This window comes from Sus scrofa, chromosome 10 (genome assembly GCF_054392235.1).
Source record: "Sus scrofa isolate SSC_HxYL_T2T_F1_AM1 chromosome 10, Sscrofa_HxYL_maternal_Yorkshire_Landrace_v2.0, whole genome shotgun sequence".
NCBI lineage: Eukaryota > Metazoa > Chordata > Mammalia > Artiodactyla > Suidae > Sus > Sus scrofa.
In genome coordinates this window covers 1,170,254-1,187,121 of record NC_139392.1, presented here as the reverse complement: position 1 = coordinate 1,187,121, position 16,868 = coordinate 1,170,254, and the positions used below count along the sequence as shown (strand labels likewise).

General features: G+C 35.4%; 1 protein-coding gene across 2 annotated transcripts in view; it reads left to right on the top strand.

Annotated features, from left to right (window-relative positions):
- LOC102162879 (uncharacterized) overlaps nt 1-16,868 on the top strand; it is a 187,991-nt gene that overhangs the window by 86,233 nt on the left and 84,890 nt on the right. For both annotated transcript variants that reach the window (XR_014817211.1, XM_084979025.1), the window contains exon 5: nt 13,016-13,067. Coding sequence is in view for 1 of the 2 variants with exons in the window: in XM_084979025.1 (XP_084835151.1) it covers nt 13,016-13,067 (52 nt within the window). In the remaining variant the exon portion in view is untranslated. The remainder of the gene's footprint in view (nt 1-13,015; nt 13,068-16,868) is intronic.

The following is a 16,868-nucleotide window of genomic DNA, read 5'->3' as shown; positions in this document are numbered from 1 at the left end:
TCAGCCCCTAGTCTGAGAACTCCCATATGCCATAGGTGTGGCCCTAGAAGAAAAAAAAAAAAAAAGACCAGTTAGAGGAAAACATAGGCAAAACATTCTCTGACATAACTGCAGGAGTATCTTCTCAGATCCACCTCCTAGAGTAACAAAAATAAAAGCAAACATGAACAAATACAGTCAAATTAAAGTTAAAAGTTTTTGCACAGCAAAGGAAACCGTAAACAAAATGAAGAGACATCCCCACTGTTTAAACTGGGTAGTTTCTCTTTCCTAACCTCTAAGCACGTTCTCCCTCGGTTCTGTCTTGAGCACATTCATTGAGATTTTTATTTCAGACATGCTATTTCTCAATTCTAAAAATTACATTTTTTTCTTTTAATATCTTCTCTTTTTCCCCAAGTCTTTCTGTTTTTATCGTGTGGGTTTCTATTTTTTTCACTTGTTCCAAACGTATTTGTCATTGCTCCTTAGACAATTACTTTGATGGCCACCCAAGGTCTTCGTGGCGCTATGCACCATCTCTTTCTTCTCGACGCTGATCTCTATGATTAATTGGTTTCATCCAGTTTGAGAAGTGCCTGGTTCTTTCTATGAAAAGATTGAAGCCTGGACATTTCTGTATTATGTCGTGAGACTCTGGATCTTGTTTTAACTTTGTGTTTAATCAGGCTTTTTCCACCAGCGTTTTGAGAAGGGAAAGAAGGTACTGTCCTACCTCCGGGTGAGGCTGGATTCCTACTGGATTTCAGTTGATACCCAGGGAGGAGGGAGCGCCTCATTGCCCTTGGCCAAGCATGGGCTCCCCACCTGTTCTTCACTGACGGTGCTGTAGAGGGATCCTTGTGTCCTTGGGGAGATGCTGAGGGTCCTGCCTCTTTGCTAGGCCTCCTCTGATACCACCCCGACGGTATCAGAGTATCCAGATGGGTCTAGAAGTCCAGGCTTTCCACATGGTCTCCACTGATAGCAAAATGGGAGAAGAAACTGATGACTGGTAATTGGACATGAAAGTTGAGTTCCTCTCCTGGGAGCTCTCTTAAAACCCTCTAGCAGTCACGTTGAGGGAGTTCATGACAATCTCAAGAAGGTGAACGTGCAGGCTTCCCCTTCCATATTTGCTGGCGTGGGTCGAGGTGAGGGCTATGCTGTTTCCTGTGATGTTTTATTGCAGTAGAGTCATTATTGTCTCATATTTCTGCCTGCTCCTTCCCTGTTCCTTTAGATAGAAGAGAAGGATTTGTTGGTGATTTTTTTTGTGCTGTGCCCTTTGGCATGTTCAGGTTGCTGGGCTTTTCAACTCCAAGTTTGGAATATATGAAGCACAGAGTAAATCCAGAGAGCTCATCACTGTGTTATTCTATAGGCCCTTAGGTTCCTGCATCTTTCAGAGTCTTCTTATGCTTGTTGTATTTAATATTGACCAGGAATTTTCACTGTACTTATGAAGAGGAATAGGGAAAAATATGACATTTCATTTTTCCCCAAGCAGAAGTTCATGCCTTTACTTTTGCCTCTCTTAGTTTTTATAGTAGAAGTAGGTTTCCTGCAGACCTCATGCAGTTGTGGTTGTTATTGTTGTTCCTTTTGAAATTCATTCTGACAATCTCTGTATTTTAATTTTTATATTTAGACCATTCATACTTAAAGTTCGATTAGCATTAACCATGTTTGTGATTGTTCTCTACTTACTGACAGAGGCTTCTTTGCTGTCTTATTTGGTTTTCATTGAGCATTTTATATTTCCATTTAATCTCCTAGTATATCAGTTGCCTTAGAGTTTACAATGTTTACTTTTTACTAATGTAATGGATCATTTCCTGTGTGGCATAGATACAACCGAATGTTTCCAATCCTTCTCTCCCATCCTTTGAGTCATTGCTCTCATTCATTTTACTTTCCATGTTCTATAATCACATATTGTTTCCATCTATGATTTAAACTAACATTGTGTTCAGTGGAATATAAATATATATTCAATATATATATGTGTGTGTGTGTGTGTGTGTCAACAGGATTTTTGTGCTACCTAAGTTTTGGAGATGTTCCTTCAAAATGCTTTTGAATTTTATTTTAATAAATCCTGGAGATACTATTGACCTATGACTATGACTAAATTTTTTACGACTTGTTTAGATCATGCAAACAGTAAATCATTTGAGTGGTTTACCCTGGTCCTCTTCCCTAGCATTTCTCCAGTGAATAGTTTCAGTTTAATGATTAAACAATTTGATTGATGGTCATTGCTGTAAGAGGCACAGGCATGGTAATTGATCAGCAAGATGCTGTAATTCTTAGTCATCACTGCAGTCTAATAAACCATAATCCATAACAAAATCCTCCTGAGGATGTTAGGCCTAATGCGTAGCTCTTCCCTTGCAGAGTCTAATGATCTGTCAGTCATGGTCATTCTGCTGACTGAGCCACATAGAAGAATGTGACGGTAGTGTGGACATTGTGGCTGCTATTTCCTCTATACCACATTAAAATATGTTTATTAGTAAGGTATTTGTAAATCAAGATTATATTTGAGAGGTGAGAGTTGGTTATAATTTGTAAAATTTCAGATACACAATTATATACTTAATCACGTAATATATAAATGACATTGAAAATAACCTCGGTGTTAGCTTCAAAGTATTTGTTTTCATGTTTTAAAAGAGCTGATTATTTGAGAGAAATTATTAAAGAAGCAAATTATTTGGCGAAACTATCCTAGATATAGCATTTCCTCTAATTTTGCAAGAAACCAGCCTGCCAATTTTTCATTCCCTTTAGGCAATGAGGATCTCATTACTGAGACCCCCTACAGATGGTATGCTTGAAATTTTGGACCTGTGCATAATCACCTCATCATTTTGATCTTTTGATGCAAATCTCTAGACAATCATGGACATTACACTTAAAAAACCCAAGAAGCTCAGTTTTAGTCCTGAATTGCTCACATTTCCTTCAAGTCCCACGTAAATCTGAAACATCGCTAGTATTCCCGTCTTCTCTCAAGGATTAAAAATAAATTGCACTCTGCACTTTCTGAAATTATTTTATTTTACACATTCTGTGAAGTTAGAGTATAAGGTGATATTATGCTTGGCAAATTTTGGTTTTAAATAATGTATTATCTTTGATCGATTTAAAATCTCAACATTTTGGAGTTTGCATTACCTTGCTATTTTGCCATTGTGTCACTAGTTTGCAAATTAGTGGAGTTTTTTTTTTTTTTTCTTACCCTCAGGAATGAGAATATTGTCCAATATAGGAATTTAGTTTTATGTTAAAATTAATTTTTTTTTTGTCTCTTTGTCTTTTTACGGCCAAACTGACAGCATGTGGAGGTTTCCAGGTAAGGGGGTCTAACTGGAGCTGTAGCCGCTGGCCTACGCCACAGCCACAGCAATGCCAGATTAGAGCTGCATCTGCAAACTACAACACAGCTCACAGCAACACTGGATCCTTAATCCACTGAGCAAGGCCAGGGATTGAGCCTGCAACCTCATGGTTCCTAATCAGATTTGTTTCCGCTGTGCCACGACAGGAACTCCATGTTAAACAGAGTTAATTTTATATTAAAAGAATTTACTTGCATCTCTTCACATGCCAAAATATTATTTGAAATGAGGAAAAGTCTTTAAATATTAAAGGGCACTAGAATTGACCTCTCCCTTTTATTGTAATTTCATTTAATAACTACAGGTAGACTTGTGAAATTTTATATTCAAAAATTTTAATTATTATAAAAACACAATCACCAAAAATTGGTTTGTTATGAAACATTTTTAAATTGGCAATTAGATACACTAGAGATTATTCTGTGCATGGAGTTTATATTACAAGTTTAATTACATTTCAGTTAAGACCTAGACCTGTTTACCATAATAAAGTCTGTATTATGAATCCAACATAAGCAATAGCACCTTTATACTAATTAAGTTGAAATAATTAACTAAATTTAATAAACACTAAGATAAACTACAAAAGTCAAATATGTGACTTTTTTACTAATAACTAAAATATCAATTGGAATTTGTTATTTTCTGACACATTATTTTAAAAAATAGCTTAAATTTATAATAAAAGTAAGAGGGACATACAGAGATTTCCCATATTCCCATCCCCCACGTGTGCAGAACGCCCCCCGGTATCAACATTTCTCACCAGTATGTACAGTTCTTGCCACGAATGAACCCACATTGACTCATAATTACCCAGAGTCCACAGTTCACATTGGGTTTCACTCTCAGTGTTGTGCATTCTATGGATTTGGACAAATGTATAATGACATTTATCCATTATTATAATATCAAAGAGAGTATTTTTATTGCCCTGAAAATCTGTGCTCTTGACTATTCATCTCCCACCCGCCTCTACCTGAGGCAACCACTTATCTTTTATTGTCTCCATAGTCTTGCCTTTTCCAGTTGGAATAATACAGTATGAAACCATCTCTGCTTGGCTTCTTTCACTGTGTATGTGCATTTACGTTTCCTCCATGTCCGTACATGGCTTGACCCCTTCTTTTTTCCCACTGTGTAATACTCCTTGATATACTGAAGTTTATTCATTCACCTTATCACGTGAAGAACATCACGGGTGCTTTCAACTAAAGGCTATTTTGAATAAAGCTGCTATACACATCCATGCACAAGTTTTCCTGTAGACATAAGTTTTTAGCTCCTTTGAGAAAATACCAATAAGCAAAATTGCTGCAGCATATGGTGACAAATTATCACAACGTCTTCCAAAGTGGCTGTAACTTTTTGCCTTCCCACCAGCATTGTCGTTTCACATCCTTGCCAACATTTAGTGTTGTCACCGTGTCATGGATTATGGCCATTCTGATAAGTGTATGGGGATGTCTCATTGTTATTCTAATGTGCATTTCCTTAGCTATATATGATGTAGAGCAACTTTTCATATGCTTATTTTCCATCTGTATATCTTCTTTGGTGAGGTGTCAAAATCTTTGACTCATTTTTTCTGCAGTCTGTTTCTTATTGTTGAGTTTTATAAGTCTTTGGTGTGTCTTGGCTAGTAGTCTTTAGTCAGATACATCTTTTAGCAAAGATTTTCCCCCAGGCTGGTGTGTCTTATTTGTTTTTGTTTGTTTGTTTGTCTTTTTTTGGTCTTTTTCCAGGGCCACACCCACAGAATATGGAGATTCCCAGGCTAGGGGTCTAACTGGAGCTGAAGCCGCTGGCCTATGCCATAGCCACAGCAATGCCAGATCCGAGCCACGTCTGTGACCTACACCACAGCTCATGGCAACGCCGGATCGTCAACCCACTGAGCAAGGCCATGGATTGAACCTGCAACCTCACGGTTCCTTGTCAGATTCCTTAACCACTGAGCCACAATGGGAACTCCTTATTTGTTTTTTACATTGTCTTTCACTGAGCAAAAAATTTTACTTTTAATGAAGGCTGGCTTATCAGTCATTTGTTTTGTGGGTTGTGCCTAGTGTTACATCAAAATGGACATCACCTTACCCAAGACCATCTAGGTTTTCTCTTTATCTGGGTTTTAGAGTTTTGCATTGTACACTTAAGTCTGGTCCATTATGAGTTAATTTTGATGAAATGTGTAAGTTCTGCTTCTAAATTATTTGTTTTACATGTGGATGTCCAGTTGTTGCAGCAGTATTTGTTAAATAAACTTTCTTTTATCTACTTTTTTGTCTTTGCTTTTTTTTTTTTTGGTGAAAGAACAATATTCTATATTTATGTGTCTATTTCTGAACTTCCTATTTTGTGCTATTGAGCTATTAGTCCATTCTTTTGCCAATAACTACATTGTATTGATTTAACAACAACTGTAGTGTTATATTAAATCTTGAAGTTGGGTAGTGTCATTTTTCCAACTTTGTTCTCCTTTAATATTGTGTCAGCTAATATTGGTCCTTTGACTCTCCATATACACTTTTCAGTGAGGTTGCTGAGTCCCATTAACTTCCTAGGGTTTTGTTTGGATTGCATTGAATCTATAGACCAAGTCTGGAAGAAGCGAAATCTTGACAATATTGAGCCTTCCTACCTATGAACATGGAATATATCTTCAATTATTGTTTTTTGATTTTGCTGATCAGAGTTTTGTAATTTTCCTCATATAGAACTTAGTATGCTTTGTTATTTATTTATAAGTATTTTATTTGGGGGGCTGCTAATGTAAATGGCATTGTGTTTTAATGTTAACTTCCATTTGTTCATTGCTGCTATACAGAAATTAATTGCCTTTTTGTATTAATCTTGTATCCTGTACCTTTGCTATCATTACTTATTAGTTTCCTAAGGTTTTTTTTTTTTTTTTTGGACAATTCTTTCTGACATTCGAAATTGATGATCGTGTTATCTGTGAACAAAGACACTTTTATTTCCTCCTTTCAAATCAGAATACCATTTATTTTCTCTTCTTGTCTTATTGTATTAGCTAGGACTTCCAACATGATGTTAAAAAGGAGTAGTTAGAGGGGAAATCCTTATTTTATACCTGATCTTAGTGGAAAGCATCAAGTTTCTGAGTTTTAAGCATGATATTAGTCAAAGATATTTTTGGTAGATATTCTTTATCAAGCTGGGAAATTATCCCTGTATTCCTAGTTTAGAGGGTTTGTTTGTTTTTTTAAATCATTAATAGGTGTTGGATGTTTTCAAATGCTTTTTCTGTATCTCTCAACATGAACATTTGATTTTTCTTTCTTAGCTTTTGAAGCAAATGATTATGTTAATTGATTTTCAGACTTGCATACCCAAGGTAAACCCCACTTGGTCATGGCGTGCTATTTTTTTTTGTACATTGTTAGATTCTGTTTGCTGATAGTTGTGTTGAGAATGTTTACATCTTGGTTGATAAGAGATATTGGTCTGTAGTCTTCTTATTTGTAATGAATTTGTCTAGTTTTAATGTTAGTGTAATGCTGGCCTCATAGAATGTGTTACACAGTATTCCTTCTGTTTCTATCCTCTAAAGAAACAGTGGCTATGATTTCGTCCTCAGATGTTTGTTAGAATTCACCAGTGAATCCAATAGATTCTCATGCTTTCTGTTTTGGAAGGTTGTTAATTCCTGATTTATTTGTTTTTAATAGATATAGGCCTATTCAGTTCATCTCTTTATTCTTAGGTGAGTTTCAACAGGCTGCCTTTTAGGGAATTAGTCAATTTCATCTAGGTTATCAACCTTGGGGGTATCATTACTCCATAATATTATTTTATTATCCTTTTCATTTCCATAGTATCTGTAGTAAAAGTCCCTTCTTTCAATTCTCTTATTAATAACTTATATCTGCTCTTTTTTTTTTCCTCTTTGTTATCCTGGCTAAAGTCTTATTAATTTTATTGATTTTTTTTTTTTGTCTTTTTGCCTTTTCTAGGGCCGCTCCTGCGGCATATGGTGGTTCCCAGGCTAGGGGTCGAATTGGAGCTGTAGCCACCGGCCTATGCCAGAGCCACAGCAACGCAGGATCCAAGGTGCATCTGCGACCTACACCACAGCTCACGGCAACGCTGGCTCGTCAACCCACTGAGCAAGGCCAGGGATCAAACCCTCAACCTCATGGTTCCTAGTCAGATTCATTAACCACTGCGCCATGATGAGAACTCCAATTTTACTGATTTTTTTCAAAGTACCAGCTTTTGGTTTTAATAGTTTACGGATATTCTGTTTTCAACTTCTGCTTATTTTGATTTTAATTTGCTCTCTTTTTTCTAGTTTCCTATGGTGGGAACTTCTTATACTATTGGATTTTATTTTAGTATTTTATTTTATTTCTATTTTGGCTGCACCCCTGGCATATGGAAGTTGCCAAGCCAGGGACTGAGTCTGAGCCATAGCTGCGACCTCTGCCCCAGCTGTGGCCATGCCAGATCCTCAACCCAGTGTGCCACAGTGGAAACTACTATGATTGGATGTTACATCTCTCCTTTCTAGCATCTGCCCTTAATGCTATAAATGTCCCTCTAAGCATTTCTTTTGCTGCATCCCACAAATTTTGAAAAGCTGTCTTTTTGTTTTTATTTAGTTGATATCTCTTAAATTTCTACTGAGATTTTATTTCATCCATGTGTTATTTAGAAGTGTGTTGCTTAATCTCCATGTATTTGGGACTATTCCAGTTATCTTCCTGCTATTTATTTCTGGTTTAATTCCACTGCAGTCTGAAGGCAGATTTTGCATTGTATCTATCCTTTTAAATTTGTTAAAGTGTGTTGTGCGGCTCGCAATGTGGTCTATCTTTGTAAATATTTTATGTGTGCTTAAAAAGAATGTGTATTCTGCTGTAGTTGGATGAAGTAGTCTATAGATGTCAATTGTATCCAGTTAATTGATAGTGTCAGTGATTTCAACTGTGTCCTTACTGATTTTCTGCCAGCTGGATGTGTCCATTACTGGCAGAAGGGTGTTAAAGTCTCCAACTATGACAGTGGGTTTGTCTAGTTCTCCTTGAGTTCTGTCAGTTTTTGAATCACATTGTTTGATGCTCTGCTATTAGGCACATAGCTATTCCTGCCTCTTTTCTTTAGTTTTAGCATACTATATTTTTTCCCCATCCGTCTACTTTTAATCCATATATGTGTTTATATTGAAAGTGAGTTTCTTATAGACGACATAGTTCAGTCATGGTTTTTGATTCACTCTGATGATCTCTTTTAGTTGATACATTTAGATCATTGATATTCAAAGTGATTTATCAATAGAGTTAGGTTAATATCTAGCATATTTGTCACTGTTTTCTCTTTGTTGCTGTTGTTTATTGTTCTTTTATTTTGTCCTTCACTCCTTTAGGATGTCTTGTAATTTTATATGATTCCATTTTCTCTCCCTGTTCATTTTTTTGAGCATATGATTTTACTTTCTTTTTTACTTTCTTTTTTGGTATTTCAGTTGTATAGATACATAGATAGATAGATAGATAGTTTCCTATGGTGGGAACTTCTTACTCTATTGGATTTTATTTTTCTATTTTATTTTATTTCTATTTTGGCTTTTTTGGCTTTTTTGGTGGTTATCTTAGAGTTTTCAATATACATTTACAACTAATCTTAGTCCACTTTCAAATAATACTATACCATTTCATGGGTAATGTCCATACCTTTAAAAAAAAAAATAACCCTAACTTCCTCTCATTCCTTATACCATTGCTGTTATCATTTCACTTAGAAATTAGCATAAATAAATCTATATGATAGATACATAAACATACATAATTGAATACATTATTGCTGTTTTTATTTTGAACACACTGTTGCCGATTAGATCAATTAAGAATAGGAAACTTCCCTGGCGGTCTGGTGGTTAGGATTTGGTGCTCTCCATTAAGAATGAGAAAAATAAAAGTTTTTATTTTCTTTCCATACATTCCTCTTTCAAGCTCTTTCTTTATGTAGATCCAGTCTTATTATATTATTTTCCCTCTCTCTATAGAACTCCTTTTAACTTTTCTGTCAAGGCAAGTCCACTAGCAACACATTCCCTCAATTTCTGTTTGTCCAAGAAAATCTTTATTCCTCCTTCGTATTTGGAGGATAATCTCACAGGGTACAAAATTATAATTTGGTGGTTGTTTAAATATGTCTGTCCTTTCTCTTCTTGTTTTCATATTTTCTGCAAATGAGAACTTATCTTTGTTCTTCTTTAGGTAAACTGTATTTTTACTCTGGCTTCTTTTGGAATTTATTTTAGTTTTGTATAATTTGAAAGAAATGTAGCAGGGTGTAATTTTTTGGCATTTACCCTTCTTGATGTCTTTGAGTTTCCTAGACCCTTGGCTTGATATCAGATATTAATTTGGGAGAAATTATCAGTTACTGTTTCACATATTTTTCCTTTTTTTTCTCTTCTTTTTCCTTTTGGTATTCACATGTATTTCTACCATTCATAGTTGTTCCATGGTGTTTGGAATTTCTCTTCAGTTTTTTCACAAATAGTCTCTTTTCAGTTTTTGAGGATCCTATTTCTACATCGTCTAGCTTGGAGAGTCTTTCCTCACCTGTGTCTAGTCTACTAATCAGCCCCTCACAGCCAGTCTCTGTTTCTGCTCCCATGGTTTTATTCTTATCTCTAGCATTTATTTGGGGTTCTTTCTTAGGATTTCCACTTCCCTGCTTATATCACCCATCTGTTCTTGCATGCTGTGTTCTTTATCTGTTAGGGCCCTTAGCATACTAATCACTGTTCTTTGCAATTCCCCATCTAATAACATCAATATCCCTGCCACATCTTGTCCTGATGCTCACTCTGTCTCTGTAAGGTGAGGTTTTGCCTTCTGGTGCGCATTGCCATTTTTCCATAATAGCCAGACATAATGCGCTGACCCCGTAGGGATCTGCTGTTTCATAGGCTTTTAGTAGAGTGGTGGCGAGGTGTGAGAGGAGAGGCAGTCTTTTGTAGGCATGTGAGTTCGTCTCAGTTTCTAAGTGACTCTGTGCCTACAGACTGTAAGCATCACAGGTGCTCCTCGGCCTTTCCTCCCACATGGGCTGGGTGAGGATAGCTAAGGGGGCCGGAGTTGCTTATTCCTCTTCCCTCGTGCAAGGCTAGAACCAGCTGTGCTAGATTACTTCTCTCCCCCGTCAGTTAGCCGCTGATGACACCCAACAGGTGAGGCTCTGGTTAACTAGCTTCCCCTGTGGGGAGGCTTTATGAGGAACAGTGTTCTGGTGAATCGCAACATGGCTTCTTTTCCTCAGCTTCCTGGCAGAAGCTGGAAGGGATTTTTCTCTGATAGTTACCGTGGGACCTTGGTTAAGCTCTTGGAGGTAAATTTCACAATATCCTGGAGTTTTTAACCCTCAAACTTGTCTGCACTGTGTCTCCAGCCACACATCAATTACATCACAGATTTTCCTACCTTGGCACCGGTTCCTGCGATGGTTCTGCTCCTGCGTTTCTGCTCTGGTAAGATATGTCTGCCTATATGCATTTGCCTCTCTGTCTCTCCTATCTTGAAAGAAAGAGTTTTTCCTGTCTTCTACTCTCCCTTCTAGCGCCAAGAAGAGTTCTTGATTTTTCAGTCTGTTCCCTTTCTTATCTCTTGTTAGGGTAGAGGGACTATCTCCAAGCTCTTCATGTGCAGAAATGCAAACTGGAACCAAACTCCATTTGTTTTGTTGTTGTTCTTGTTGTTGCTTTTCCCTCTATTTTTCTTTGTACAGCCATACCTGTGGCATTTGGAAGTTCCCAGTCCAGAGGTTGAATCTGAGCTGCAGCAGAGCCTTTGCCACAGTCTTGGCACATAGCAACACTGGATCCTAACCCACTCAGCAAGGCTCGGGATTGAACCTACATCCTTAGAGAGAGAAGTTTGGGTCCCTGACCTGCTGAACCACAACAGGGACTCCCATTTTTTGTTCTTAAAAATGAAAACAAACAAACTGTGCAACGACTGAAAAAACTATTTCATTAAGGCTTTAGAGAAAAAGCCTTAATGAACTATTTCAATGGGGCTTATTTCAAATAGGCTTTGGAAAAAAATGTATTTTGCTTAATTTATCATAGAAAAGTGTGTTTATAAAAATGCTTTTATTCCCTAGATTGAAACCTGAAGAGACATGTATGCATTCACATGAAATTAGATATGGTGCTTCAAATAAGCTTTCAGGAATAATGATGAATGAAAATTTATTTTCAATAGAAAAAAATACGAGTTTTGTCTGCAAATTTCCAAGCCAAACAGCCAAAATGGAAGGGGAAAAATGGGGTTGGGGATAATATTTCCTGAGAGCTATGATCCCGCTATATTATAAACCAGACCTTCTTTATGAACTAGTTAATTTAATACTTAAAATCACCTTGAGAGCTAAAAGTTGTTGTTTAAATTATAGGCTATTTAATCAAGGCATGGTAAATTCACAGTTTCCCAAATGTCATGTGACATAGGATTTCAACCCAGATGGTTTGGCTTGAGGAGGGGAACTTTATAATACAGAAACATATTTATGAGAAATGCTCCTGATAATTACTTTGCAAAATAAGTATTTGTAGAGTATTGCTTCAGAAGATGACAAACTTGAATAGAGGCAAGAAGCTGGCAGTGTTGCTATTACTATGTGTAAAATTAAATATATCTTTATTAATGCCCAGGCATTTCTTAATACATAGCCACTTTTTTTGGCCTCAGCAAGGATTTAGTTTTCTGTTCCTGTTTTTACTCTCTCCTCTCAATGTGATGTATGTTTGTTCTCTCAGTTCTATATCCTTGAGCAAATAATATGAGTAGACCAAAATTTCCTTCTATGTTAATATTTAATCCAGTAGACCATTGCTTGGGTTTTTATAACAGTACATCATAGGCCATATATATCTCTCCGTTGAGTGTTTTTGACTGATGTTTACATGAAAACATTTATATGTTATCTCAAGATATAAATAAAGTATAGATTTAGGAAATTGTATTAAAAATTCAGTTGGAAGTAACTAGTCATTGTATGTACCTATTGGAAAAACTCACCGTGTAACCACAAAGATTTGTCTGCCTTGGATGTTGTTGGCTTTGAGAGGCATCCGTGTCCTATTCACTGTAATGATGGTTGCAACTGCTTGTTCAGAATGTATTTCTACACTTCCTTGCATACCTAATCCATACTTGCATTAATGTATATACAAGGGATATTCAATGACTCAAATATGCTGAATACAATTGTGGCGAAGAAAGCAAAGGGAAAGAGAAATCTGATGTAAACATACAAGCCAATTGCTAATAGTATATTGTTACTGTGGTGGTCAGAGAATGTTGGTTCAAGAGTTTTGCATTAAAACTTCTAACACAATAGATTGTAAGCGTATGTGTGTCTATATATGTGTTTGGCTATTTTAGTGACTTTTGGGGGAAAATAGATTGGAGATTTAGCATCGTGTATGAATTAACTACTAGGAAATAACATTCCAATTAGCATATATATATTTTTTTTTCCAGGAGCAATTAATTGGTATGCAGGAAGAAATGCCTGCTATGTTATTTCAAGAGTCCCAGTGGGCAACAATATTTCTTTCAGATTTTTACATAGTTCTCTCATTTTTTTTTCAGGCTAATCCATGAAAAAATACTGTTGATCACAACATCCTTTGAGATGAAATTGGTGAGTTGATAATTTGGCAATTCTGTTATTTTAAAAATAATGTTTTTTGGAGTTCCTGTCATGGCTCAGTGGAAATGAATCTGACTAGCATCGATAAGGATGCAGGTTTGATCCCTGACCTTACTCAGTGGGCTAAAGATCCAGTGTTGCCATGAACTGTGGTGTAGGTTGCAGAAGAGGCTCGGTTCATGCGTTGCTGTGGCTGTGGCATAGGCCAGCAGCTACAGCTCTGATTCCACCCCTAGCCTGGGAACCTCCATATGCCACATGTGGGGCCCTAAAAAAAATAATGTTTTGATAATTTTGGACTAATAACATCAAAATTAAATGGACATCTTTAGTAAAATGATTTCTAAATCTCTTCACACTTACCTATATATGGATATTAAACAAGTGCTTTACTTCATGATGATCAAAATGCCATCTTCCAAAAAACCAGTACATAAAGATTTTAAATTAGTATTTTGTAGGAAAATCACCTTCAGAATCTTAGAGGTTTTTATTGTTGTATGTGTATATTTGTGTGTGGTGATTAGTATGGCGTGGACGTTACACTATGGTAAATTTTCTGGAAAATGACTGTAGTGAAATTATTTTGTTTTTGTCCTAAGAAATTTTAGGTTTTCTTGTAAAGTGAAAATATTTATAGCATATATAGTCTTGAAATGATTATATTTTAAGTCAGTTCATGGGACTGAAATAGGCTGATAAACTCAAATGTTTAAAATCTTCTTGCAAAAATTGTGTATGGTGACATTGGGAGACATATTTTTTATGATAGTCAGAAAATTTCCTATTACTAGTAGAAAAAATTTGCAAAGATGTGTCAAAGGAAAAAGTTTACGTGTTGTTGCAAACACATGGATACACACATAGTGTTTGTGGTTCTAAATGTGTTATATTCCTGGTTTGAAGGATTTTGTTGTCTTATGTTTTACTTTAATGAGTGCTCGTCACACTTGAGACTCAGTTCTGATGCCGCGTTTGTGTAATAGATGTTGACTGTTTAGAGTGTTACTAGCTTTTTTTCTCATAACTCTTATGATTGAGATACTTGAAAATACAAAGTTGCATAGTCATCTATTTTTCTCTTATTAGTATCTTAATTTACAGAGCTTCACTATAAATGTATTATCATTTTGAGATAAACAGCATCTACCATTATTTTAATTTGATCATTTTCAAAGATTTTTATATTATCCATTACGAATCTTAATTTCTGATGAAATCTTTTTATTTTGCATATTGTACGGGTTTCATTTTGTCCAAATTTTGTCAAGGTGACAAAAATGAAAAAAAAATGAAAAGAATTTTTAAATTAAAAATTTTAAGTGCCAAAGTCCAAAACTGTAATTAGAAGGAAAAATAATTTAGACTCACCAGGTGCCAGATGGAACGAGGCAAAATCACATTAAAATTTTATATGGAGAAAAACTAATGCACTTGGATGTTTTACATAATTGTAGGTGAGTTTGACTTTTGTCAACAAAATAGTTAAAATAAGTTATTATGTGGAATAATGAAATTATGTGAAATACTAAATGGTTAATGTTTTAACATTACACTTAAGTATCTTTGACCACTATATTCTCTCACCATGAAATTAATGTTATGCTCTCTCAATTATTGATTTTTTGTAATATGTCATTTTTGTAAAAGACATCAACTTTCTATTTTAACAGTACTAAAAATACTGATCTCATGTAGGCTCCCATCCAATTGGTTTTGTGTAAGATGGTCTATGGTAGGCTTTGGAATAGTTCTTACCCATTCTCTAACTACTGCTGCAATTTCAAGCATTCACGTAAGCCCTTGCTAACCATATATTATATTATAGAATATTGTCATACAGTAAAAAAAAAAAAAGTCAGCCAGAGTTATCTTGGATCTAGATTGGGTAAAATAAAAGATAAAGGCTGAAATTTTGATCAATATTTGAATAGTAAGAAAACCTATCTAACAGGGTAAATAGGCAATTATTCTTCCCTGCAGCAAACCTATGATCATTAAATGACCAAATGCAAGATTTCAGCTTGCAGCTTGAGCTCTGTGAAGCCCTTCTCAAAATCTGCTATTAGACACATTGGGAGTGGACCATGCTTGTAGGACAGAGAATTGACCCAATCAAGTCTTTCCCTTGGTATTGATTAACTTAAAATTGGTGAGTTTAAGTGGTTTTAACTCTAGCAGTCCCCTCATAGAGCTTGCCTGAGACTTCTTTAACCCTTTTCATTCTTTGACGTGAAAGTTTCTAGCTGTGATAGAGTAGTAAATGTCTTAAACACTTGTTGGTACAGCCCTGAGTTAGCATATGTCTCGCCCTCGGTCAGTAGTACACACAACTGAACTTGCATGTCTGGACTTTTGATTAGAGTCCTGCATAGGTCAAATTGCTTGACAACATGAAATTCTACTTTATGAGAATGTCTGAAAATACTGGAAGATGATTGCAGTCTTGTATAACCTTAATTCCTATAACTTATCACATGACTATGGGTTGATTTTGGGATGAGTTGGCTATTAAGATAGAAATACCTGCTTATGTGCCAGGTTGTTTCCAGAGGCATAGTTTTTAAATGTTGTTCAATTTCATTAATATTTATTGTATTCTAGAGATTGTTTGAGAGTATAAACATACTTGGAGGTAGTCCACAAAATAGAAAAAAAAAAAAAGGCATTCTCTTTCTCTCTCTCTCTGTCTCTCTCTCTCTCTCTTTTTTAATCTGTAGTTGTTGCCAAGAGCCATAGCATTAATGACAAAAAAGAGTATTTTCTCTAACTCACATTAACTTAAAGGAGTAACATCTACAGAGAGCTCTAGACACCAGTGACACCAGTCATCCAAAGACTTCTGTAACCTCTGTGATGGTGATGCCTTATAAACATGGGCTCCAGAAAATAAATGGGCCCATGGCATCTGTTTACAGTAACAAAATTACTAGAGATAAAATAAGTGTGTATTTACGAACATGACTATGTTTGTACAATTTTATATGCTGGGTCAGTGAGAAAACTTGAAAACACTTGCTATAAAATACATTGTTCAGGCAATGTTACTTGCCTTTTACATCAATACATACCAGATGCACAAATTACATACACACAAATAAAAACCTAACAATGTAATAATAAAAGTGTAAACTACAAGCCCCAATAATAAGGCAATAAAAAACCCACAAAATATTTTACATGCCAAATAATTAAATCAAAAATGAAACCTAAGTGGAAGAGCTAAAACTCTGCTCAGTCAGAGATGAAGAGGACAAGTATGTTAAACATTAAATAAAGTAATCTTTAGAAAGTTAACTAAGAAATAAAGTTAAACTGAGAAGAGAAGAAAACTAAAGTCAAAGACAGAAATCAATATATTGAAACCAAAAGGAAACAAATAAAATCTGTAAATTTAAGCAGTTCAGGAAATGATAGGTTTTAAAAAATAAAATGGTTTCTGATTAATCAAAGATGAAAAGAAAAAGAAAAAAGTAGCTAAAATATGTGTGTATGTCTGTGCATGTGTTTGGGTGTATATGAGTGACTTAGATGTGAATGGTAAGTCAATGAATTTGAAAATTTTGTAACAAGTTATACTCAGGCAGAGTATAAAAATCCATAAAATTAATCCAAGGAATTACAAATAACACAATGACTCAATACTCAGAATAAATAGTCATCAACTTAAAAATTAAAACACACCAAATAATTGCTTATAAAAGTTAATCAAATTCAAATTAAGTTTATGTGATGCACCCTTATTTCTATGGTGAAAAACAATTCTCATTTGATAAAACAGTTACAGGGCGT